Source organism: Oreochromis niloticus, linkage group LG14 (genome assembly GCF_001858045.2).
Source record: "Oreochromis niloticus isolate F11D_XX linkage group LG14, O_niloticus_UMD_NMBU, whole genome shotgun sequence".
Classification (NCBI taxonomy): Eukaryota; Metazoa; Chordata; class Actinopteri; order Cichliformes; family Cichlidae; genus Oreochromis; species Oreochromis niloticus.
This window is the reverse complement of record NC_031979.2, coordinates 23,902,120-23,928,229: the sequence shown is the minus strand read 5'-3', so window position 1 is coordinate 23,928,229 and position 26,110 is coordinate 23,902,120. Positions and strand designations below refer to the sequence as shown.

General features: G+C 40.9%; 3 protein-coding genes across 3 annotated transcripts in view; all 3 read right to left on the bottom strand.

Annotated features, from left to right (window-relative positions):
- Positions 1-21: 21 nt before the first annotated feature.
- kpna4 (karyopherin alpha 4 (importin alpha 3)) lies at positions 22-14,741 on the bottom strand. The gene is made up of 17 exons (XM_003454799.5): positions 14,493-14,741; positions 12,762-12,806; positions 12,487-12,576; positions 10,120-10,149; positions 9,857-9,909; positions 8,666-8,761; positions 8,268-8,353; positions 7,501-7,587; positions 7,252-7,421; positions 6,274-6,318; positions 6,004-6,135; positions 4,730-4,858; positions 4,035-4,139; positions 3,876-3,947; positions 3,507-3,669; positions 3,320-3,414; positions 22-2,411 (listed from the first exon to the last, which is right to left on the bottom strand). Exons 1-17 carry the CDS (start codon positions 14,559-14,561, stop codon positions 2,316-2,318), a joined length of 1,563 nt encoding a protein of 520 aa, XP_003454847.1. The 5' UTR covers positions 14,562-14,741; the 3' UTR covers positions 22-2,315.
- Positions 14,742-15,823: 1,082 nt separating this feature from the next.
- On the bottom strand, positions 15,824-19,021 carry LOC100702217 (ADP-ribosylation factor 6). The gene is made up of 3 exons (XM_003454828.5): positions 18,276-19,021; positions 17,413-17,718; positions 15,824-17,375 (listed from the first exon to the last, which is right to left on the bottom strand). The coding sequence occupies exons 1-3, from the start codon at positions 18,588-18,590 to the stop codon at positions 17,289-17,291; spliced, it is 708 nt and encodes a 235-aa protein (XP_003454876.2). The 5' UTR covers positions 18,591-19,021; the 3' UTR covers positions 15,824-17,288.
- A 963-nt stretch (positions 19,022-19,984) lies between these two features.
- Positions 19,985-26,110, bottom strand: part of ppm1lb (protein phosphatase, Mg2+/Mn2+ dependent, 1Lb) — a 50,325-nt gene continuing 44,199 nt past the window's right edge. The window contains exons 3-4 of the mRNA XM_003454800.5: positions 24,104-24,265; positions 19,985-22,103 (exon numbers count right to left, since the gene is read on the bottom strand). Of these exons, the coding sequence (XP_003454848.1) occupies positions 21,763-22,103; positions 24,104-24,265 (503 nt within the window). The 3' untranslated portion in view covers positions 19,985-21,762. The remainder of the gene's footprint in view (positions 22,104-24,103; positions 24,266-26,110) is intronic.

Genomic DNA, 26,110 nt, shown 5'->3' with positions numbered 1-26,110 from the left:
ATCACACACACAAACAGTCTCTCGATTTGGGTTTCACTATTTATTTTCTCGAAGACAACCTATCCTGTATCCTATCTCCCCGAAAAATGACTTTGCTTGGGGGGGGGGGGGGGGAACCACCTCATTCATTTATTTATTTTTTCTTTCCAGGTCGTAATTTTAAATTTGAAACCACGTTTGCTAACAAGGAATGCTGCAAAAGAATACCCCTATGTTCAAACAGAAAGCTTATTTATGAGCACAATGTGTAATCATTACTACAGTGTTTGAAGTTAACACAAAAAAATGAAAGGGGTAAGCTTGTACATCTAGCTGGCAGAAAGACAAAAGGGGAGTAATGGGGCTAAAGGACTCAGGTACTAAAGTTACAGCAAACTTGTTCATGGGTTTATATATTATTCAGGAAACCCCACATACTCCAGTCTGATGTGTGGGACACCCTCTGACCTTGAGAAAAAAAAAGCGGGGGAGGTTAAACCACCTCCTGAAATAAACTCATTTTCTCACTAAAAAGCATCCTTGGATTACTCTCGAAAGACAACAGATTGTGGTTGAGTGAGTGATGCATATTGAGATTTTGCTGGCAGGTCAAAACCTATAAAAACCCACCAGCACACCTTCAGAAAGACGTCAGGCCTCACTTTGCAGTACATGTGCAAAAACCATATAGATTATTTAGCAAATCAGACACTAGTGAGGGAAAAGGGGAAGGGGAGACATGTAACATTTAAGCACAGTTTTACTTAAAATGAAAATTACACTGTATCCACAGCCTAAGGAAACTAAAATACCCTAAAAAATAACTGTGCTATAGTTTAGTACATGCAAAGGTTATGATTCACAATCCTACGTGAAATGGCCATTGTTCTCTTCTCCCTTGGTGACAATCAAAGCTATGGCAACAGTACTGCAAAGCAGTGATTTTGCTGTAAATTGAAGGGAAAAAGGGGGGTGGGAGAAAAAATAAAGGAGTTACAAGGAGGAACAGGTCATTTGGTTGATTATAAAGTGAAGGTGTCAACAATTTCACAGCATCAAGCCCATATGTGGTGTGCAGGTTAGGGATGTGGTGTGAGGATGGAGTACGATGGTCATCAATCACCTTTACAGAAGCGATATGAAACTAAAAGCTGGAAAACAAAGTCATAAAAAAAGGAAAAAAGAAAGAAAAAAAAAAATACACTGGAGGCAAAAAGAAAAAGCCCAAAAGCCACCAAATGCATCTTAATACAATGCACTGCTGCTCCACACCTGCCAATAACATTGTCCAGTGTCAATTAATACTAACTTAATAAATCAAAAACAAAATCCTGGTGATGACGATGATTTTCTCATATCCACAGTTCCTTCTTTCAGGGATTTCGCAGATCAGCCTCTCAAAGGCAGAATTTCTTCCTGAAACCTTTGCGAACCTCATTGTTGCAATTTTTTCTCTTCAGATGTTTTTGTATCTTTTTTTGTTGTTGTTGGTTGTTTTTTCATTTTTCCTCATCTCTGCATGCGTTCTCACCCAGTCTCGCACACTCCCAGTTCACGCACGCAGCCAAGCACACACGACTCATCCGTCCACTCTCTCGCAACATGCGAACACGCGCAGCCGGACTCCTGGCCCCGCCCACCAGGGGGAGAGGACTGCGCCCCGCGTGGGGGGGCGTCTCGTTGGAGGAGATGAACCTGGCTCCTCAGCGCTGAGTCCAGACATTCGTACACAATGGGTCCATTCACACACATGTCTGATAGCGTGGCCGATTGGGGGAGGGGCACATTGAGGCTGGCGCCCTCTCTAGTCGGAGGACCGCAGAATTGTGATGGTTCGTTGTTCATCTCAGTTCATAATCATAGTTATAATCATTTCTGCATTTTGCTGTATTGTAATATTTCAAGATCACTTGATTTTCTTATTATTTTTTAATGTCCTTGGTTCTCCCTGGGCAGACAGAGTTTCTTATTTTCGTTTTTCTTGTCATTTGAAGTAGTTTTCCGAGGACGACAGCTCCAATAACACAGAAGTTATGTCGGCATGTCTCTCAACGCATTCGATGTAGATGTTTTGCTTTTTTTTGCAACATGTAGCCACTCATTCTCACTCGCACCCACTCGCCATCTCAAACTTCATTTGGGCTGGTTCCCCTGGAATGCCAAATGAAATCCACATATTTTTCTCTCAGATAAGATGCAGCCATGGATCCCACGAGCCAAGCACAATGGATCAAATTTCTCACACTCGCTCTCTCTCGCCCTTTCTCTCCTAATTTTTTATATGTTGAACAGAGTGCTGCATCGTGAACAAAACTCCAGAATACCCCAGATGCCGTCTAGAACTGGAATCCCTCGGCTGGCACGTTGGCTGAGTTGAAGCCGTAAGTTCCGCCCTGGATGGCCTCTGGGACCAGGCTGGTGTCTTCATCGATCTGAAAGACAGACGAGTAAAAGGAGCATTAACACTGTGCGGAAGACAAGGCGTTAGGTCAAGACGACAGCCAGCCACTGTTCCTGAGCCAGGGACCATCAGCAGCTTTCTAAAGAAAGTGGGTCTACGTAGCTCTACTTATTGAAGTTAACTTTGTGAATTCTGGTATGTGATTCTGGGTTTCTGGAGGTGGGCTGTCTTGCCAACTTGCTCCTCAGGGATAATAAAGTTTATCTACATCCTAAATAGAAGAACTGTCAATACAAACAATCACTTTGGCACATCCCCTTGGATTAACCACCTTGCTTTGTGGTACGACAGCACCATGGTAACGACCTAAAGCTGACAGTGATTCGGACCTCTGGCTCGGATCAAATTAGCAGTTTGGACAGCCACTCTGGGCAGGATCCATTTTCAGACTTACACTATTGCCGTTTCTCAATATGCGTACTTGTGCGTACTTGCGTTCTCGTGTACTCGTGATACGTCATCAGTCGGAGACCAAGTACTGTTCCAATTCAAAGTACGCATCAAACCGAGAACGCGAAAAAGTCCCGGATGTGTTCTCGCTCCGCCCGTTTTATCGAGCATGCATCGGTGGTGACTTGTGTGGACTTGGTACAGCTAAATATCCCAGAATGCATTTCGTCCGAAACTCAGACAAAGGCCGTTTCTCAATTCTCAAGTACGTGAGTACGTACTCACGTACTTGAGAATTGAGAAACGGCAAATGATTTGTGGTGCAAAAAACTGAAAATGGCCAAACTGGAGCCTCCTATGTGGCAACTCAGAGCTAACCTGTTCATCTTCCAAACTTTGGTTCATTTGATCAATGTGAAGACTTTTTTTAAAATCACTTGAAAGCCTAAATAATAATAATTAAAAAAGCAGATATCCTAAGTAACTTACATCATCAGATGAGAAGAACTGATCAATAATTTCGTATGCCAATTTGTAGATATCTTCATTTTCATGATTCTGCAGTTGCTCCACCTTTTCCAGACCTGCGAAACAAAAAATAATTACACATTAACACCTGGTGTCACAAGTTAAGACCAGCAATTGTGATAAATGTGATGGTAAAGGTGACACTGACCTCCGCATTCCTCAATGAGGTTAGCAATAGTTTCTGCCTCGTCATCAGCCATTTTTAGGATATTGCTGAGGCCATCGAGAACAACCTGCACAACCTGAGCGTCCTTCACTGTGAGCAGGTTGCAGAATGGAGGAATCACCTGCTTCTCAATCAGGTGTGCCACCTGGAGACGACACAGAGATGCACTATCAACCACTCACCGCGTTAAAAAAGGAAGAGCATTGTACTCATCAATAAAAATGAGTAAGCTTAAACTTATTCTTAAAGCAGCAAATATTATGACGTCATTTCAGTTCTATGTTTACAGATGTTCAACACCAACGACTTCACATTTCTTGTACATTTTTCACGTGTTTGGGAGAGGCTTACCTGATCTTTCCTCCCGCTTATTGTCAGGTTACTGATGGCCCAGGCTGCTTCTTTCTGCGTGCCAAAGTCACCCTAAAACATACATTCAATGTAAGCAACCCATCCATCACCCAGAAGCTCTCTGAAATTAAACAGGATCGACTTAAGATGGATACAAACCTTATCGAGCAGGTGAATGATCATGGGAACCAGCTTGGCGTCAATGACGGCCTGCACCTGTTGCTGGTTACCTGCTGTGATGTTGGACAGGAACCACACTGCCTCCTACAGGACAAAAGCATAAACACAAGAGTTAGTGATGATTTTCTCTCATGAGTATGATGTGCTGTGTCACAGATTCAGTCTATGTTTGATCACAAAGCAAGTGGGAGCTGGATCAGAACCCAGGGGTCGAAACAGAGTTTTGACCCCCGGCTGAGACAGAGTGCAGTGGGTGGGGAGAGGGTGACTTTGAGGCTATAATCATCGACCAGTCACAAAAAGGAGGCCTCTTTTTTTAGGTGACTGGTCTCAGATGCACTCCGATATCAGCAGAGACGCTTGGTCTTCAGCACCCTTTCTCCACCAACCCATGTATCACACACACGTACACACTACTACCCCTTATCCCCACCCCCAAACCCCTAATCTATGCTACTAATTGAAGGTATAAAGTTGCTGGCGTCCTCTTCGGTTCTTCGTCTTTGTGATTCTGCACCTTTTAAATTCCTGCTCTCAGCTATCTGCCCCATCTATTTCCTTTCACGCAGCACTCACTTGCACAACGTCTCTGTTTTCATCACTTCCAGATGACTGACAAAGCAGCTTGAGCTCATCAGTTTGTGTGTTTCTTACAAACAGTCGGAGAACGTTACCTTGTTGATTTTCTCCTTCGGGTGGGTGAGGAGCGCAGGGAAGTGGCTGAGGGCGTCACAATTGAGCACCACCTGGGTCTGTTCGTCTGTGCCGGTCACAATGTTCCCAACAGCCCTCAGGGCAGCGGTCTGCATGTGGAGAGGAAGCATGTTCGATGATGACACATATAAAGAAGAATTCTTTCGTAATATTCAATATGCTTGTAGCACAAAGAAGAAACTAAGACAAATCTCACTGGAGTTTAACAGTAAAAGCAGTTAAAAAGAAGAATTATCACCACATTTTTGCTTCACTTAGTACATTTATTAATGTTGCCAGTGTTGAGATAACAGAAGTAGTATTTTATGATTTTTACATTTTAGGTACTCCGGCTGGATCGTCCATATGTATTGGTTGGTCAGTATAATCCCATGCAACCCAAGCTGTCATTGGTGGTCTATAAAAATCTGTGTTTTGAAACCAACCCGAACCCAGATACTACCAAATACTTTTAAAAGTGCAGGCTGTTTATGCTGTTTCAGAGTAACTGATAACATGTCAAAGATGTTTTGAGTTGTTGACAAGCAACAAAGCATATAGCTTTAATGCAGCATGCTAACCTATGGGGGCTAATTTCTGCTAACTTCTTATTTAATGCTCAGAACTGACATCTTTCAGTGCGTTTGGTCAGCATCACTGCTTCGATGTCTCAGCGACACACAGACCAAGCAGGACTCAAAGCCTCCTCTCTCATGTAAACGAGAAATCACAACAACAAGAGTCTAACAGTTTGTTCTGGACATGAAGTCCAAAGTCTGTTGTTCTAGGATTACCAGTTAATGCAGGTCTATTTTCAGATAGATGAGTACTGGTTGGATCCCAATCTGTCATCATCTTAGATAACTTGGTAAGAGTGATTTAATGTATCACAAATCCTGTTTTTTAATCTTTGTCCATAAGTTATAACAACACTTACAGAGTGGTTGTGTCAGGAAAAGCATCCAATGTAAAACTCGAGTGAATAAGGGAGCACTCGAAAGGAGCTTTAGAGGGAACACAGACCACTGAGTCTGATTTATTTAATGTAAATGTGATGTGAAAGTTTACTTCTCTGTGCAGCTGTTTGATAACTTGAAGAGTAGGTACAATTTCAGTCAACCAAGATATTTTTTCGTTGAATGCAGCTCTAATCTTCACATGATGTTGGTTAACTCTTCTGCATCAACAGGGCTTTTAAAACAATACCCAATTTAGGTTTAATTAGACATAAAGGCCCCCATGCCCTTTTCCATACCTGAACTTTAACCTCCTGGTGACTGAGCAGAGGTACCAGATGTGGGACAATGCCGGAGTCAATAACCATTTGGATCTGCTCGTTCCCAGCATCTGTCAGGTAGGACAGAGCCCACACTGTGTCTACCAAGATCTGGAGGTAGCAAAGAAAGAAAAGATTCAAATGAATACATTTTGCTTTCTGTTTGAACTTCATTCGACAGGGATAATTTAGCTGGAACTGGGAATCCAGTGTGCATCGTGGTTACGTAGGACAGTTCTGGGTACTTACACTGACGTCAGTGTGGTGGATCAGAACGCAGAGAGCTGGCAGTATCTGAGAAAGAAAATAAAGTGTTACGAGGTGGATAAAATGAGAGTGAAAACACAAGAAAAGTTCCTGGCATGATTCAAGTTTGATCATAGCTGCAGTGTTGACGTAATTAACCACTATAATTCCTGACAAGTCTTCTCTGAATCACCTGATTAAAACACATAACTAAAACAAAGCTGCTGTCCTTTGACTGGCCTCATGTAACCACAGGTTCACTGAATTCTGCACTGTATGCCTTGCATCTAAAACTTGAACAGGACATGAAGTCTCAGAGATGCAGACTTAAATCAGTTTTATAGTTTCTGCCACAATCCAGTTGGTGACATACTGTCCCAACGTCCAACTTGATACTCCCTGATACATTTAGAAGGATCAGACAGTTTCAACCACGTTTCAAATGTCTATACCAGGGGTGGGGAACTCCAGGCCTTAAGAGCCGGTGTCCTGCAGGTCCATACACATGCTGGCTTCCCTTACACCTTAATATTTTCAACCCATTTTTCAGGACTTGTAACTGCACATACAGCAAAGTGTATATAAAGGATGGACATAACCACTGTGACATCACCTGCATGTTATTGAAGTCTCGAGCTGCCTGCTATTTATCGCCCCCTTTGTGTCTCCAATTTATGACTCATAACTTACTAAATGGTCATCATGTTTTTCTATTCTATTGAAGGCATTTTTAAACCCACAAGCAAAGCATTCACTGTGGTCAGATCAAGGACATAGGTGAGGCTGCTTTTCTACATACTTCTGCTGAGGCCACAAATGAAGCGGCCGATGGTTCAAGTTTATTTTGCACCGTCTAAATGTTAAAATTCAAAGACCTTGAAACGTTTTTTGCTCTTGGTATAAATGAGGGAATAAAAACACAAAACCAAACGATGACTGTGCATTCCTACACCCCTAAGCACATGCACTCTCTCCACATACCTCCTGGATTGTCTCCATGGGTGGTGGAGGGTCCTTGTGACGGCACAGGTTGACCATGACCCAAGTGACATTGCGGAGGAAGGTTATGGGGATGGAGGGACTGATGAAGGAGAGCAAAGGCTTCACCACACCCAAGCTGATCACATAATCTCTGCACTGAGGGCCATCACCTGGAAAGAACACACAGATTTTAGGACCGAATGAGGATTCACTTCTAACGCAGTCCTGTTCATTCGAACGGCAGCTCACCTATGATGTTTCCCAGAGCCCAGACGGCCTGTTCACACACATTCTGGTGAGGAGAGTGAAGCAGCCTCAAGAAGAGCGGCACAGCGTCTACACAAAGGAAACAGATTATTAAAAATAAACAGAAATCGCTGACTAAACAAAGAAATTTGGAAGATCTTAACTAAGAAAGCACTTTTAATCCTGATTAAGATGACTTAATGTTGCTGTTAAGACTGCGTAATGCATCAATGATCGGGACTGTGTGTACTGTAATGATAGGCACTGCCGTTTAATGTGACCAACCACAAACAGGTCATAAAACCAAGAAACAAAGAACATGGTTAAGGAGGCAGCTTTGATAAGGCCGGGTCACACAGGCCATGAAACCAGTCAGGGACTACACATTTTTCCTAGCGACTAGTGGTTGTTAGGGCATCTCTAACCGATCTCCGGGCCTAAGGAAAACAATATCCCACTGACCTCTTTTACAAGTAGAATTAAACCAATAAGACAAAGTAAATCTTTACAAATGCAGAATTACCCATTACAATCTGTGTTTTCCAAATTATTGAGGTCGCTAGTACTTATACTAATATTTTATATTACAGAAATTTGCACAGGTCTTCACCTCGTCAAAAGTCTTTAACTGCACTAAAAATCTTGATTTCTCAAAAGTTAATTTTACCACCTTATTATCTGCCAGGCTAAATTTGGATTAAGAAAGATAAATTACAGAGTAAAGTGAGATAAAGCTCAGAAAGATAAGTGACATGTTAATTGACACTTACTAGACTGGACCACAGCTTGAGTCTGCTCTGAGGTCCCCGAGGCTATGTTGGTTAGAGCCCAGGCTGCCTCAAACTGGAGAGAGGGGCTGTGGAAAGGTGTAGAAGAGGCAATTATAGGAGTGAGCGTGATTGTGTCGGTGTGTTTAACAGTAAGAGTACTAATGAACAGAAAGAATACTAATGAGCCAATTATGTTCCACCATTCCTGGAAAGTGAAAACTAAAATGTATTTGCATATCTGTGACATTGTTTGGATGTAGGGCAGGCTAAAACACAAACTCAACATGGTCTGAGAAAAAACAAACAAAAAACCCCCCAAAGTTGTACTTTGATTATCACATGTAAAAAAGGACGATTCAACGCTACATTCAGGCAAACAAGAGCTACAGCAGGCTTACTTGTCATCTCTGTCCAGGCAATGCACCAGGATAGGAAGGATCCCAGACTTAATCAGGTCATCTATGGGAGGATTACGGTCACTGGACAACAATTTCCTACAAAAACAAAGAAAACAAAAGACAATTACTCTCTCACTCTCCCTCTCTCTCACACACACACACACACACACACACAAAATAAAAACACACAAACACCAAGCTGAAGGAACTCAGCACAGAGAGAAACAGCTAAAGAATTTCAAGTATCTCGAGAATGCAAGTCAATCACAATATCAGTGACTCCTAGGAGACGTCACCCTGATTATCACCTAAAATAATCAACATTATTTTGATATCTAACACGTGTACTGTTATCATGCATCTGGGTTTTCTTTTTGTTTTAAAAAGGGGGAAAAGGTGCCGTTTTAAGGGTGAATTTCTTTGATATTTTAAGAAAACAGTTAATGCAAGCTGAATTAAACGTTTCACAGCTCTCACATCTGTAATAGCATGTGGTGCTGTGGATTTATAGCGAAACCGAAAAGCGGTATTGTGAAACAGAATGTGGCACCATAACAATTTTATCTCGATATCTTATCATCTTGTTTTCATATTAGTTGAAAGCCAAAAACAAAACTGAAAACAAAATCGATGCATTTCCCGGCACATGTAACACAGAGCAAACAAAAAATAAAAAATAAAAAGATTCCCAGCACGTGAATTTGTTTCAGCTACCTTATGCTGCACGACTGAGCTGCAGTGCCATTTACAATGTCCATTAATTAGACAGAGCTGGCTTATTCTTAAATTGCATCTGTCAAGCAAAGTTGGAAGGAAAAAAAAACCAAAACAAAAAAAACCCCACTTCGCCCCAGAAAACAAAACACTGAAGTTGTATTTTGCAAAGAACCAGCGATTTCAACCAGAAAGACTGCCGAGACAGAGCTGTGATGTACGGCGCAGAATCAGCAGCTTGCACACACACTTGTGACCCAGGTGTGAATAAAAGCGACTGTTACTAACATTTGTTTGTTGAAGCATCGGTAAAGTTCACTTATTGTGAAAACTGCACAAACAGTAGTAGGGGACAGCATTTTTTTTTCCCTAGATGTTGATGTGCAGTGGTTTCTATTTGCAACATGATGTAAAAGACAAAGAATAATAGTTATCAGGGTCAGTCCTGAGGCAGGCTAAGTGTGTGTGTGCTTTTACCTGGCAGCCTGGACAGCGCTCAGCTGGACGCCCTGGTTATCACTGGTAGCATTCTAAAAAAAATAAAATAAAATGCAAACGAATCACGCACCGTACAACAATCAATATATTTATTTTACAGCAACAATGTGTGTTTTCCCCAAATTATTTTTAGTTACAGGGAGTATATTTTAAGACATTAAGCAGACTTTAAAGGACATTTGTTATTTTTAATGAATCATTCAGATCTTAGGAAATAACAGGAAAGGAAATATAGCACTTACTTGTACTATTGCTTCAAGAGAGGTGTTTTGCTGAAGAAGAAGATTTCAGAAAGATTAAGACTCTGTTAAACATGTAAACCCATAAGTACAAAAAAAATACAGGACGTGTAACAGAAAAAAAACCAAACATTTTAAACCCAATGTGTGAAAAAAAACCAGCACTATTAAAGGCATGTAGTGAGTTATCAGAAGGACAGCGAGCAGACATCTGTTAGCTTCTTGTTTTTATATGTGAGAACTATTAGACAGGAAAGAGTCTAAAGCACCAGCTGATACAGCGAGAGGAGGCTGGGGGATTGAGAAATGCTGTCAGGAGTCTCACTTGAACCAGTCTGGTGTTATGGTGTAACAGTCAGCAAGCTGGACGTGCAGGCCGGCATTCACCATGACAAAACGCCAATTGGCACCCTCACCCAGTGCCCCCTACATAAAGTTCAGAGTCAAACGTAGGCCCTGAGTGACTGAACTTATTGGAAGATACCTCTGAGTAATTTATGCAGCACGAGTGGAAACCAGAAAAAAAAATCTTAACACATCTCTGTGTGAAGCAGATTTATGATGTTGTATTTACATTCCATATCTGGGCAGATGATTAAAGAGGCAACTCCAACCTAGAGATATTAAAAATACTTGAGACAAGAATAATGAAAGGAACAGCTGAGGGAAAGAGAGGATTCAGTCATAAGGTCCAAACTACTTATTTTGCAGAAGCTAACAAAAAGCATCCTTAAGGAAACAACTAAATAAACCTTAAAACACCACTATCACTGGTGTGATGAGTATTTAAAGCAGACTTTTACAAAGGCCAGTGTAATGTTTTGCAGTGAGTCAGAGCAGCATGTCACTGTTGATCTACTGCTTAGCAGCTCACTCCAAGTTAGCTTTCTCAACACTATGAGGTAGAGTGATTGCAATTTTGAACTGCTGAGTGGCCATTTTAACCCAGCGATGCCACCAAACCCAGAGACATGATGGCAGGATCCCTGATGGATCCATTTTGTGTGACACCGTTAGCACAAAACATAAAGCGTGAGCCAACACTGCATACTAAAAGACGGCTATTGAGACAATTACAGATTAGTTTCAAGCTTCTCGGGGTGTAAGGTTTAAAACTGATGATCCAACTTCTTGCAGATCCACAAAAGCACCTTGTGACATATGGTAAGAAAAATATGTCGCTGAAAATAAGGTACACCCTGAAATGCACAATGTCTTCTGTGTTTAATCAGATTTCAGGGCTGTCCAGTGAGAGAAAAGACTTGACTCTGTTTCTATTAAGAGACGGCATCCAGTGTGCTAAAGGCCGACTGATGAGAGCAGCAAAAATTTAAGATAGAGCAATATTCTTGTTATCGGCTGACCCTTTACATTTAAGGAAGGTGGCTTTGTTGGTCACCTTTGTCTCGGAGCTCCTTTGTTGTGTGGACGTAACATTATTAAAACACAGCCATAGTGACTGAAGTGGGCTGATGACATTCCTTTAAATCAACCATGAAATTTCCAGATAGGCTGTCTCTGCCTCCTTGTCATCACTTCAGAAAGTGATGAGTATTTTGAACTTAAAAACATTATAGCTAAATGCAAACAGCTAGTGTATCACCCAACAAAAACACTGTACCACTTGAAATGGGTCAGTTACAGAGTAAAAGGATGTAGGTCATTTCATAGGCTGCAATGCCATGATATTTTATTTCACTGATTAACTTGACTGTGCATGCATTTACACATTATTTAAATTGACCCCAACCCCTAACCTGAAGATTAAAAAGTATATAATGTCAGGTCTGAGACACTTGTGGAAAAAATGATTTGGAGGCAGCTGAAACAGTACTACATATATTACTTATGTTGCCTTGTCTTACCTAGAATGCATTTTAGGAAACAGAATAGGTGTTCACTGCACAGTTAACATAATCAAAAAAAAATAAAAATAAATAAAAATGTGGCATTAGTATTTATTAAAAAGCCAACTAAATATCTGAAAGTAAGGCATGTTGAACAGATTCTACCAAGTGAGCATCTTCCTTCGGGAAGAAGCCATCAACAAGCACACAGCTAGACAAACTGCATGTTTTTTCACACTAATGCCACACTGAGCTGACGTAAAGCACGGAGAGCCAATGAGGCAGCATCACATGAACAAGATGTCAGCAGGTTCTAAACCTCTGGAGCATTTCATCACTGTGATGAACTGCACGTGCAAAAACCCCTTGAACAAACAGTCACGACAACCTTCCTCCCAGACTGTCAATCCCACTGCTTGGACAACACCCCACCTTTAAAAACAAAAACCCCCCACAAAACCTAAAAAGATGTTTACTTGACTTCCTAATGACAGGAGACTTGAGCGAGAGACTCAAAACATACCGATCTGAAATCTCCGTCAACATCAGAGTCCTCACAGATGTCCTCGTGGGGAACATTTCTCCTCTTCAGAAGATGCTCATCTCTTTTGTTCTGTAGAAATAACACTTCATATAAGCTCATACAGAATTTCATCATAAATAAATTAGAAACTTAGCATACATACTATGTCACACAGATTTGCAGATAAAAGACCAGACCATAACATAATGTACCTTAAAGTTATTAGCGTTTGAAATTGGTGGAAAATAAATTTTAAAAAATACAAATGTGATTACCTTTCTGAGTTCCACCACTACTTCAGTCCTCTGTCTTCTCATAGTCTGTGAGGAAAGATGGCACAGGAAGATTATTCAGAAGGAGAGCTTTAATTAGCCTATACTGTCTTCAATGAATTCAAATCATACACACACTACAAATGAGAGACTGACCTAATATTATTTAGCTTTAAGACCCTAACAACACAGCTAATTCGTCTATTCTTTGACAAATACCTTATTTTATTAATGATCTTCCCTTTAAGGAACAAACATGATGAGGTATACTTAACCAACATTTTATCATCATATGAAGACAATGCAGTTCTGCAAAAGGTAATTAATATTTGTGATGCTGTGTTGTACTGCTTTATGATCAAATGTGCACTACTGTATTGATATTCATGGACTGCATAATTTGAAAGAAATGCACGGTGGTCTTACTCACTGTTTATGGAGAAAAGCTAAAAGAGGAACGTTTTGTTGAATAGTACATCGGTTATAATGTTTATTTTCTGTCCTCTGATGGCCAAGACTTGGGAGAGCAGTTTAAATATTTTTTCATAGTAAAGTAATGACTAAGAGCTCGCAGGGTTTTATTTAAAATAAAATATTCATAAAGAGACATTTTAATGTAGGATTTTTTTAATCAAACGACAGTAGCTGTACCACACTGAAGAGACATATTGCAGACAGTAAATAACTGACGAAAATAAGTTGTGGTTGCTGCTCGCGAAATCGTGTGTTCTTCAATAACAAACCTGCACCGTGCTTTTGTAACTGAAGTTTTCAGCAGGTTGTGAAGCGAGAGAGCTCGTGTCCGGAGGCCTACCCTACCGCGCCACAGACTTGTCAAACAGGATGTATGAGTATATCCTGCTTATACATCTTAACTAAGCCCGCCTGAAAACAATATCAGCCGGGTAACATTAGTGAAACACTGACACTCTGACCCGACTCCAACTCCCCTGGTAACTTATCGATCCGACGTTAGCTAACGTGTAGCTTTGATCTGCGGCTCATGTAATCATGTTATCTTAGCTATGCGCGCTGTTTTCACGGAACGTGTAACGTTAGCATGAACGAAATACAAAAATGGAAACAAACAGAAAATCAACTCCAAGCTTTGATTAAAACACCCAGGTGACCGGCCAGTAAAGAAGCTAACTGGTTTCCGCCATTGTTTTTGATTATAAAGACGGGGGATGGGTGGAACTGCAGCCAGCAGTACCACCATCAAACCCCAATCACCAAGCTAGCATAGGCTAGCTAACTGCAGTATCAAAATAACGATAAGATGCCGCCATGTTGTCTTAGCAATAAATTAAATAGTTCTAAAGAACAGCACGAAAGCCATGTGTATGAACTTTTCGACGAGACGGTGACTAACACGCCAAGCTAAACCTATCTGGGGGGTGATAGTCTTCAGTTGAACTAGCATGTACCCCGTGGGCCTGGCTAGCAGCGGGCTAGCAGATGAACTCTGGCTAGCGTTTCTGACGCGTTTTATAGCCAAAGCGGCCCATGGGTTAACGAAACCAACGAGACCCAACAGGGAGTCGTCCGGCCCCGGACAAATATTTAACATGAGCTTTATGTAAAGACCCTGGCCGGGGCTCTGGGTACAAAGTTCCCATCGGTAGAAATTAGAAACGACGTCACAGGGAAGCGGAGCGGCGAAGCTGGAGGCAAACAGAGCGGCGGACGCTGTGGAAAAGAGAGATCCTCGACACCGATCGGCACAACTTTTACCTCCAAATCACGGCCTTTATTCTTGAAATTCTTCAGTCGCTGGTTGTCCAGTTTCTCGTTGTCAGCCATGTTATCGCTTCTGGTTACGTTAAATACAGATGAACTCGCGGATTTAGCTGTGAGCTACCCCTTTTCTGGTTCCCTTTTCTCAGCCTTTCGTTAGCGGACTATTTTTCGCAGCTCAGTCCGCGGTGCATACTGGGAATGCCGGTGGTGGAGGGCAGCCTCGATCTGGCGTAGCGGAAGGGTGGGGAATTCCCCCACACGCTCATTGGTGCAGGGCTCACTACAAGTTACTTAATCATTATATCTAATTTATATTTATATGTATGCACCGTCAGAGAGAGGTACATTCACGAACTGCACACAGTGTTAGCGCCAACTGATAAAAATAAATAAATAAAAACAAATTTTATTGTCGCAAACGAAATTAAATAAAATGAAATAAACATTTAAAAAAGGCCCTAAGACGATTATGTTAAAATGTGTCACTGATAAATACCCTATTTAAAAATAAACACTAATTAATAATGTATATTGAATAGTAAAACTTAGGTCCGATAAGGAGTCAAAATCCAGCCACTGGAGGGCTTTAAAAATTGTGAAGGAGGGCAAACATTTTTCACTTTTAACATAACTTTCATAACTTTTACAGCTTTTTCTACTATTGAAGACCTCCTCAAGGCCAATTATACTATGCCAAAGTAACTGAGTAATAGATCAGCTTTTTTTTTACTATATGTATTAAAGAAATGTTGATGAACGCATGGATGGATACACATTTACAAAGACTTAATTTTTAAATTACAAAATATTCTGGGAAATGAGATACCAGAACTTTTCTCATAATTTTACACATTGTAGTTGCTTTTCTTATAATTAGATGTCTCAGGGGATTAAATATGTAGTTAATCTTACATTAAACTTAAAGTTAAAGGGGAGTTTCTCCTGTCTGTACTGTGAAAAAGTATTTGGCGCACTTACATGTTTCAGATCGTCCATTTTCTTCTGCCGGTACAGGGTCATGAATTCAGGGTCATGAGAGGCAGGGTGCACACTGGACAGAGGAACAGATTGCCAACCCAGTGCTCACACAGAGAGCTAGGTAGACAACCATTCACACTCACATTAACACCTACAGTCAGTTTAAAATCACCAACCTAACATGTATGTCTTTGGATTGTGGGAGGAAGCCACAGGCAGGATTCAAACCCACGACCTTCTTGCTGTAAAGTAATACCCATGTTTCAGATCATCAAACAATTTTTAATATTAGTTAAACATAACCTGAGTAAATACAAAATGCAGTTTTTAAATGATGATTTCTTTTATTGAGGGAACAAAGCTATCCAGAGCTACTTGGCCCTGTGTGAAAAAGTGAGTGTTTCACATCACTGTGGAGGAATTTTGGCCCACACTTCTTTGCAGAATTGTTTTAATTCAACCACATTTGACCATTTTGACTATAAATGGTGTGTTTAAGGTCACGCCCAAGCACCTCAAACTGAATAAAGTCTGGACTTTATCCCTTTAAAGCCCAAACCACAAAATAATTGCCAGAAAATTGAGATTGTTTTTGAAAATGAAACGTTTATTGAAACTTCTGACAATTAAAAGAAATGTAAATATTAATGTTAATTTGCATATATGTCTTTTAATTTGTAATTTTAAACATTTTGTTTTTGCAATTTCTTGCTTAAAAATGTGTTGTGCAATTTATTTGGCCTTTTCAGGGGGGGGGGGATGTCATACTGATGTTGAAGAATCCTCAAAAACTCCCAAAAAACATGAATCAAATATTATAGAATAGGCTTTACAGGGTTAAATACTGTCACCTGGTGTGGATAAGTGTGGCCGAATCAGGCCCACAGGCCGACTGGAACCATGATAAAGATCAGGAATAACTCCAGAAGTTAAGACAAGCACTGAAAAGCCAGCTCAACAGTAGGAAGCTATCAGTACAGTCACCCTACCAATCACTGGATACCCAGCTGGAGGACAGAGCTGTCACTGATGTCAAGACATAAAAACTCACAGAGATCTCCACCCAAAGTCCAGCACCCTGAGGCTCTATGAGCAACCGAGAGAGGGAGGGCGAGGATTAGTCCATGAGGTAACACGGAGCATCTGTTTGCTTGTGACGTGTAAACTAAAGGAGGAAGCTTTGGAAGATTTCATTTCAATTATTTAACTATTATATTTCTCTGAATGCAACAAGTTTGAGCGAGTTACAATTAACAAAAAATGTAGAAAAATGTGAAAACATCCTGAAAGGCAAAACCAAAAACCGAGACTTTGGAGGCTATTCCTGCTGTCATTGGCTACGCTAAATCACATCAGATCCATGCTCATGTTGCAGTACTGCGGTACCACTTTTCCAGTTCATCTGATCAAAGCTGCCTGATTCAAATACTTTTATTTAATTAGAAAAAAAAAAATACAGGACAAATGAAAATACATAATTCAAACCTTAGATATACAGTAGACATGATTTGTATTCACATTTGTGTCCATGAAGATAATCTACCACTAACTCTGAATATTTTAATATTGTGACAATAACAATAACACAAATAACAGATTAAAAGATAAACACGTTAAGTGCACAGCTGAGCCGAGAAAACTTGCACAACCACCAACTGCTATCAGCTTTTTTACATATTATCAGGCTACATTTTTGCCTATGACAGCTTGAGACTGTTTTCCCATAATCTGCTAATCCAAGATTTTTCACAGAATACTAGTGGTCTGCAGTCACAATCCGAGGATACTCTGCCCTCAGTGTGATATGCACTCTTATCTCTGACTATTGCCCTCTGACTGTGACTCAGTGAGGCCGTTCGGTGATGTGTTGCAGAGGCAGGCAGAGGGAAATCCTGCACGGCGCATGAATAAAACTAAAGAAAGTCTTCATCCATCAGCTGCCACAGAGCAAGGCTTGTTTCATAGCCGTGACACTGAAGCCTTTAGACCTCATCTTCACCTTAATGTCCTCTTGAGTCCGTTTCAGTGGGGTCTTCATGAGATACACTATCCTCCTGAAACCTTCCTCGAGTCCCATCCCAGTTGTGGCCGAGCACGGCTGGATGTACCAGGCCCTGCCTTCGCACACTTTTCTCAAATCAAGTTTCAGGCAAAGCTCCTCTGGGCTCAGAGCTCCGGGTAGGTCCTGTTTGTTGGCGAGGACCAAGAGAGGAACCTCCCTGAGACTCTCATACCTCAGAACCTGGTAAGCGGAGAACACAGTGAGGGCCGGCACTACAAACTTTTTAGAAAAGCCCAAATTTTGTGCTTGCTTCCAGGTTTACTATAACTATATGGTTTACAACACATTAAAATTAAAATTAGAAGAATATCTTAGCGTTTATTATGCATTTATCAACAATTAGAAGTTTTTTTGTGAAGACTTTAAACTGATAATCCTAATGACCTCTTAATACCTTTAACATATGAACACATTAAAAACCTCCCTCTTACAACTACATTATAATATGTGATAGATAATTTATTAAAGATATAAACAGGAACACAAAATAAAGCACCTGTAAGATTAATTTGCATGTTTTATTGTTTTGTCCACAAAAACAATGCCTTCAAATTACTTCATCAGAAGTTTAAGTATTGAAGTTTCTTGAGTTGCTAGATTCAAAACTAGTTGCAGTGCCACAAATCCCTGCTCATAAATACCCTACATGCTTTCAACATTTCCTCTTTCTGAAGACAGTTTTGGAAACAGATTTGCAGCATCAAAGCCTGCACAGTGAAGGTGCATGCTTTATTTACCCGATGGAGTTCCTTGCGGGCCTCGTCCAACCGTTTCAGGTCCCTGCTATCCACCACAAACACCACTCCAGCTGTGTCGGTGTAGTGATGCCTCCAGTGGGGCCTCATCTTCTTCTGGCCCCCGACGTCCCACACAATCAGTGCCGGGCTGCTCCTGTCCGTCTCCAGTGTCTCTACATTGAAACCCACAGTCGGCACTGTCACCACACTCTCGTTGTACTTCAGCTTGTAAAGCAGCGTGGTCTTTCCTGATCCATCCAGGCCCAGCATCAGGACTTGTGCTTGTTTCTGATGCTTGGATCCGTGAATACCCATGTCGTAAGAATGCAGTCTGTGTCTGTGGAGCTTCCTCTCTTTGTGCAAGTGTGTAAACTACGCTGAGTGTACTCAGTGTGTCTGCTGTCTTATGAAGAACGAGTAATCCCTCCCCTCTGTTGTGTCCAGATTCCTTCTGGCCTTGTGTAGCTTTCAGTAAAGCTATTTATATCTGAATTGACGGTGCAGCTGAGTGGGGCAGCATGCAGTTCTCCGGTTACCAAAGCACAGCCAGTGGAGTCACATCACACCTGCCCCAGATCATCATACACACGGGCAGCAAGGAAGTCCATGTTTGGCACAACGGGGAAGATTGTGTTACTTCCTGGCTGGCTGGTCACTGCTGGCCTCATACCAGTGACATCACAGCTAAAGTTTGATAGCCGTGGCAGATGGGCAAATTTTGTCTAATGAAAGTGCAGCTTCCAGAAGCCTCTGAGCCAATCTGAAAATGTAACATTAATCTCAAATACACTTGCATCTAATTAAACAAAGAGTCCTCTTTTTATTAGTGAATACAAAAAGGATTAAATACACAATTTACTTGTCATATTTAATTACCAGTGATTCTGGATACTTATTATTGGATCTCCTGACTTGACTGCTGGCTGCATTTTAGGCTTCATGTCACTGTTTGTTCCAGCTCTTTACAGACCTTTTATGTGGCTGTCAGGTTTAATTGGTGTAATCAACTGTGGACTTGTTTATAATGTCAGCAGCAGAATTAGCTGACCCGCACTAACAAAACCACAAATGCCAACTTATGTTAATTAACATCTTCAGATGTCCTCCAGCAGGTGGAATAAACAGACTCAAATCTAAAACTTTAAAAAGTCAGAGATCATCAGCTGATTTTGCCACAGCTTCCTTTTAAATAATGAAAATAATACACAAAATAGAATTTGATCACATTTTAGTATGGTGAGTGTTGATAGTACACCTCATTTATTTGAAATTCATCCAGGGACCCAGACTTTGTCATTTTTTAAAGTGGCCTTCAGCAACAGTTCTCCAGGTTTTCTGAAGATCTTTCAAAGAGATAAAAAATTTTTTTTAGATATAATGATTCTTAAAAAAAAAAATCAGAGGAAACTGGACAAGTGGAGGACAAAAGAAGTGGCAGGTCTAATAAAAACTGTAGCAGATGAACAGTATCTGTCCTTAAGAAACAGAAAACGAAATAAGCAAAGACTGAAACAGGAACTGAGAGATGCATCTGATCCTTCAGTCGATCCACCTACGCTTCACCGAAGCCTCATCAGATATGGTCTGCATTTAAGCCAGTGCTGCTGTTTCTCTTTATTTTTACAAAGAAATAAGAGGTGGTTCAAGACTTTTGCACGGTACTGTAACCTACACCTGTACAGAATACATTAAAAAAACTCCACACACAATGATGATGCGATCTTTTATCGTTTTAATCTTACCTTTGTGATTTACACCTTAAAATTTCTGAATTTTCTCTTTTTTACAGTTTATGAAATCCAACAAAAACAAGTACAAATGCCACACAAACATCCCGTAACATACGTTAGAGAAAAAATGTGAACTGAAAAAAGCACAGACAGTTTCATTGGGTATATATCTCTGAAGTGAAACAGCTCAGGTAACAGGCGCCCCGCTGTGTTAAACATTGGAGGAGTGATACACGAGGACAGTATGTACATTCATCTTACAATTTGTCTCTCGGAGACATGTTTTCATCATTGCTTTTCTACATTTGATTTAAGGAGGGATGACGCTGAGGTCGTGCACTGTGCGCCGCGTGGTCGACTGCGTTACATCGGAAAACCGAGAAGTCGTTTTGGCAGCGGACTCGTTAACAGGATATGAACAGCTAGAAAATAAGGCAACGATAACTGATCTCATTCAAAGGCTTGTTAAGATTAAGTTCAGAGTAAATCAAAAGCGATGCGATTCAGATCCACGACTTTTGCCTTAGTGAGAGGAGACGCTGTGAAAAGATGAAAACATAACTGTATGCTGTCGGTTTAAGTTCATCAGGTAGACTGTAATAAATGATGATGTAACAAAAGTCACATAAAAGAAGAGGATGTCAATATCTGTGAAATAAGTCTTTTAAAGGGTGTAATATAAAATCCTACATAACATAATGCTTAAAACTGCCATTTATTATTATGATAGAACCGTTTACCTTCTTCATACCACTCCAGGTTAGCGGTCAGCTATTATATGAGATAACACATTAACCTTTTGAATTAAAACTTAGCAGTTAGTCATAATGAGATGTTACTTTGTTGTTACTCCAAACATTTAATTACACTTTGACAAGCTACAATATTATCCAACAGTTATTACACTATTAGTAGTTACACAGATCCTGATGAGTTGGGCCAGAAAAAAGCAGGAGAGGAGGTCAAACGTGAGGATGAAACGCTTTGGTGGAACAGAAACTCTTAGCGATCGTTTTAATTAAAGACACTCAACATTTAAAATTAGAAAACGGGGCAACTCAAACCAAAACATGACGATTTCCCCACATCCAGCAAGTGGTTGGTGCTATTGCTGTACAGTATGAGCAGTAACGTGTTTTCATTTGTGTTGGTCGTGTATAAAACCTGGCACCGTGCTGAACAACAGATTTCTTAATCTCTAAAATTAGACAAGGTGGAAGTCAGAAAACTGAAAGAATGAATTTGGAGGTCACGGAGACAGTGAGGGAAAGACATAGTTACTGTAAACATCATGCTGTCATTTAAAAGGGACATTACAATGGGACAATGAATCAGCTGTTAGTGTCAGACGTGTGTGCAAGTTCATCACAAAGAGACATCAATGACTGTCACCTCTCTCTCTCTCTCACACACACACAAACACACACACACAAACAAACATATGCAGGGACAGGCGCACCCACAGCTGCACAAAGCTTAATCAGATTATTTGCATAACAGTGATCCAGCTCGCTTTACGGTGCCTCAGAGATATGGCGAAGACTAAATGAAGGACATTTTTATTGGGTCACTTTTATCGCAAAGTAAAGCGGGCGAGGGGGGCATGACGGGGTGGGGGTCGGATGCACTGAGGGACAAACTGCTGTAAATATGTGTGATAGAAATAGTTCTCGCTCAAAAAGCGCTTATTTCATCTTAAGTATATTCTTATTTATATTCAGACACAAAATAGATACTGTGCACAGAAGACGTGCGGTCTACTTTTCGCTGGCCTTGCCTTTGAACTTGACCACCATGACGGTGATGTTGTCAGGGCAACCACGGTAGAAGGACTGAAGGACGATGCTCTTGGCGCCGAAGTGCGGCTCGTCCAGTCGTTCCCTGATGAAGCGAACCGCCTCCTCGTTGCTGAAGGTGTCCCACAGGCCGTCCGACGCCAGGATCATGAACTCGGGCTGCAGCTTGTTCAGGTCGAAGGACATGACGTCGGGATCGGGAATGACCACGTTGAGGTTTTTCAGAGGGTAATCGCCCAAAGAGCGGGACATGGCCAGGATGCCCTGGACGCGCCACGAGCCATTGAAACTGATGAAACCGCCTGAGGATGCATGGGTGGGATATTAGAAAAAAATGTAAGGAATCAGGATAATAAGACAGAAATTACAAAAACAAAGGTGGGAGGAGACACATGTGTATTTCTACTTAACCATTAAAATGTAAAATATTTTGACAGATTAAATGACAGGATGTTTATTTAATTTCATCAACTAAGAAATGATCAAAACGCAAACATGGCTCTTTGCCATGACCCAGCGCAGCACTGTTTTTATTAGAAACATTTAAATTAATTTCCCATCCTGCAGACAGGGAATTATACTGGAAATTACTGGATACTAGGCCAGGAAGACTTCAGAATTTGCAGTGAGCAAGGCCATAAGCAGGATGTTAAAAAAGTACTGAGGTTAAAAGTTCAGGCCATGGCTATGAAATATCTAATTATGTGTAACTCTGACTAATAAAAAAGGCCCAAGTTAGCTAAAATTCCCAGAAAAAGCAGAGGACTTGGTCTCTCTGTCCTCGCTTTAGCAGCCACTGATTCTTCAGCTGCTGTGAGGTATTAAAAGTTAAGCTTGTAAATGCATCTTCATGCATTTATCGTTATATTTGTATTCAAATAGCCCATGAATTGTGTTTTTCTTTTCATTAATTTCAGTGTTTTAGCATCATTACTGCTGACAGCATGTTACACTAACCCTCAGGAGGCACCAAACTCACTGTGGACCATTTATGGATAATTCAGCAGCTAAATGAGCTTGTTTGGCTCATGAAGCTTTATTACATCTTTTCTTTTTGTTGTCGATGTTATAATATAAAAATTTCCCCCGGTTTTTCTCTCTAGTCTCATGTCTTTTATCTTTTTTGTCTCTTGGTGCAGTTGCTGTCCTTTTTTTGTTAATAAAAATGTAAAAATCCCAGCAAGGTTTAAGTTTATGATTAAATACAAATTGGTTATTATTTCCCAGCAAAATATAAAGGAATGAGGACAGCTCAAGACTTTTCCACAGAACAGCACAGACTGTTAAGAATATACCTAATTAATATTATTATAAAGCTTTAATATAAATGTAAACATATTTTATTATTAGTGTGCAAATTTTAGGGGAAAAGGCATCTAATTTACTGTGTTTTGTATTTTTTTTAAATAAGTTAATCTTAAATCTTAATTGTGAATTGGCTGTTTCGGTGTTTTTATTTAAAAGTGACAGTGCAGTTTGACGTAGTTCCAGTGCAGAGCTTTAAAGTGTTTATAGTTTATAGTTGTTGCTAATTTCCTGCCCTTGTCCCTTGTTGGGCTTTTACATCCACAATGCACAGGGAAGATTTACAGCATTCAAGTAAACTTACTTTTCTATTATCAGACCATAAATTTACTCAGCCAGATGCTCCATAATGCAAAGAGATCATCAGCTCTCCTCAGGAGAGTGTTGGCGTTTTAAGCCTGATGTTGGAGTAAAGGCTCTTTAGAAGAGATCAGTACAACAGTCATTCTGCACATCACAGTTTATGATTGAAGCTTTGTGTGCACTTCTCACTAAAGGCTGCTAAAAAAACACTATAGTAAATTTCTTCACTGAAATCATGCTTCTATCAGTCAACGAAGTCTTTCATCTTCAGTACCAAATTAGACCATTAGATGGCGATAGTGGGCTATCCTTCCGCCGATCACACTGACTAATCTGGAAATTTGCCATCAAACTCTCCTCAGGCAGAGAGTATGCAGATTGGGTTGGAGGGAGAATTGTGCCTACGATTACACCTTAAACACTGAACACCGTCTGGCTGGTTTTGATAACATGCTGCTTTAGAAGCAGATAGTGTTATCAGTCAGTAGGGTTTGATGTCAGCCTGAGACTGAGATGTATGAGGGGGGATGACTGTGTAATGGCTTTTAGCTTTGATCATAAGAAGACTCATTTCATGCTTTCATAGCAACAATGTGAGTTTGGATGCTCCCTCAAGTTTTAACTGAAGTCTTTTCTGTTGCTCTGAATATAATGAGAACTGCGTATGGGTCTGGATCGCAGCCCATTTTCTCACCGGCCTTCTTGATCCTCTTGCGCTCCTTGAGCTGGTAAGGTTTGTGGTCGTGCGATAGAGGAATGGCATTGCCGTCTTTATCGCAAAGAACTCCGCGTGAGTCTCCAACATTAGCCACTGTCAGCTCCTTATCAGACAGCAGGGCCACCAGACATGTAGTTCCTGAAACAGAGGAGGGGAAGGGTAGAGGGGAAGCAAGGAGATGATAATCATGGTAGCTGGACATGAATTTCTTAGAGGTCCATCAAACAGCTGCTGAGATATTTCTGTCTTTACCAGAGTGATGGAGAAACAACATTCATGTGGTTCAAAAATACCATGCTGTTATTAATCAGTGTTTATTAAAAACAGTGTGACAGCTGATAAATTTATGTCAGCTCATTATATCCCCAATTCGTAAACCTTAGTGTGTGATTGAAAACTTGATCCAGTGACAGACACACAATGTTTTACAGTACAGTATAAAAACACAGCGCTCTTCCAAGACACGCACGTCCGTCCTGTGTAACGGCAAACACGTGAAGCCACGTGCAAACAATTCAAACGCTCTTTGACGCAACTTCTCTTTCTTCCACTCTTTTTCTCCTTCCTCTCTTTGTTTGGCTTCCCAGCCAGGCAGAACAGTGTATGTACTCAGGATCTGAGGCCTATTGTATGAGATCCAAAGTCCTGTAGAGAAAGAACAGATCTGCCTGTTTGGCCATCTGCTCACACTGAGCGAAGACAAAAGTGGACAGAGAGAGAGGGACACAGGAAAGGGGAAAAAAAAGAGGAAAAAGAAAGTTCTGGACCACCCGGACAGCAAGCGAGGGGGTAGAGTCAAGTCACAATCAGGATTTTAGGGTAAAAAAAATGCCAAAGGAGGCAAAAAAGGACTAAAAACTAAGCAGGTTTAAATGCCACTACAAGAATGTGGATGACCTACTAACATTTCAAACTTTTCTTTTAAGTTTCACATATTTGTGCCGATGCTGACTAAAAATGTATGTTTCAGCTGTTTCTCATTGAACCCGATGGAATAAATCTCTTCCCCATGAAGGCTTCTTCCATTATGTTTGCAGTTACTCTGTCCCAGACCTGACGCAGTCGCTTGGTGAGCAATGAAACAGTAAAGAAAAGGCTGCAGTGCATGATGCAGATGAAATAAAACAAGTGTGAGATGGGCATAGAGCTGGAGGACAGAGACAATTCCTCAGCAGGACAGTGATTTTATTATTCCCCTTTGAGGAAAGATTTGGGTGAAACTGGAGGCGGAAAGTAACTAGACTAAAGTGAAGTGAAGTGAAAATTGATGCCGCTTAATTGTAAATCTCACAGACCTCGTGAAAAATCTATTTCTATTAGTTTCACCACGTTATGCATCCCTAATCCTCGTGCCTATAGCTGCCACTGCACTGTGCCATGCTGTCCAGCTAATTATCCTTATCTAGTTCCCATGGTGATAGAGATAATGGACTGAGGTGCCTTCCTAGCACACCCTTCCCCAATTAGCCCAGCCTCTCAGTGCACACATTCAGCATTCCCTATTAAAATGGCACCATGGCCCATATGCACCCTGTGCTCATGCTAATTATGGGCTTAGCTTGGCCAGGCACACCTTCAACACTCCAATACCATTAACATCTTAACCCCAGTTAGTCTCTCACTTCAATTTGCAACACTGCACTAATTCACTCTTTCAGTTAGCAAACTCTGACAGGCTCTATTTATGCTCTCAAATACATCTGGAGAGTTCAGTGTAAGTGTATCCACAGTACCCGAATGGATTTATGCACTTAGCCAACCTGCTTGGCATTTAGGTGAAAAATGTGGGGTCAGGACTGCCACCACTGCGCTCGCCCTACCTCGCTGTCTTCTTCAAAGCCTTTCTAAAAACACTACCTGCCCATTAGCACACACACAGTAATTTTATCCCTTAAGAGCTGCCATCCTGTCTTACTTCCTTGGACTTGCACTGTTAACATTTAGAGCAGTATATTATTTTTAGAATGTGCATCATTTCGACCT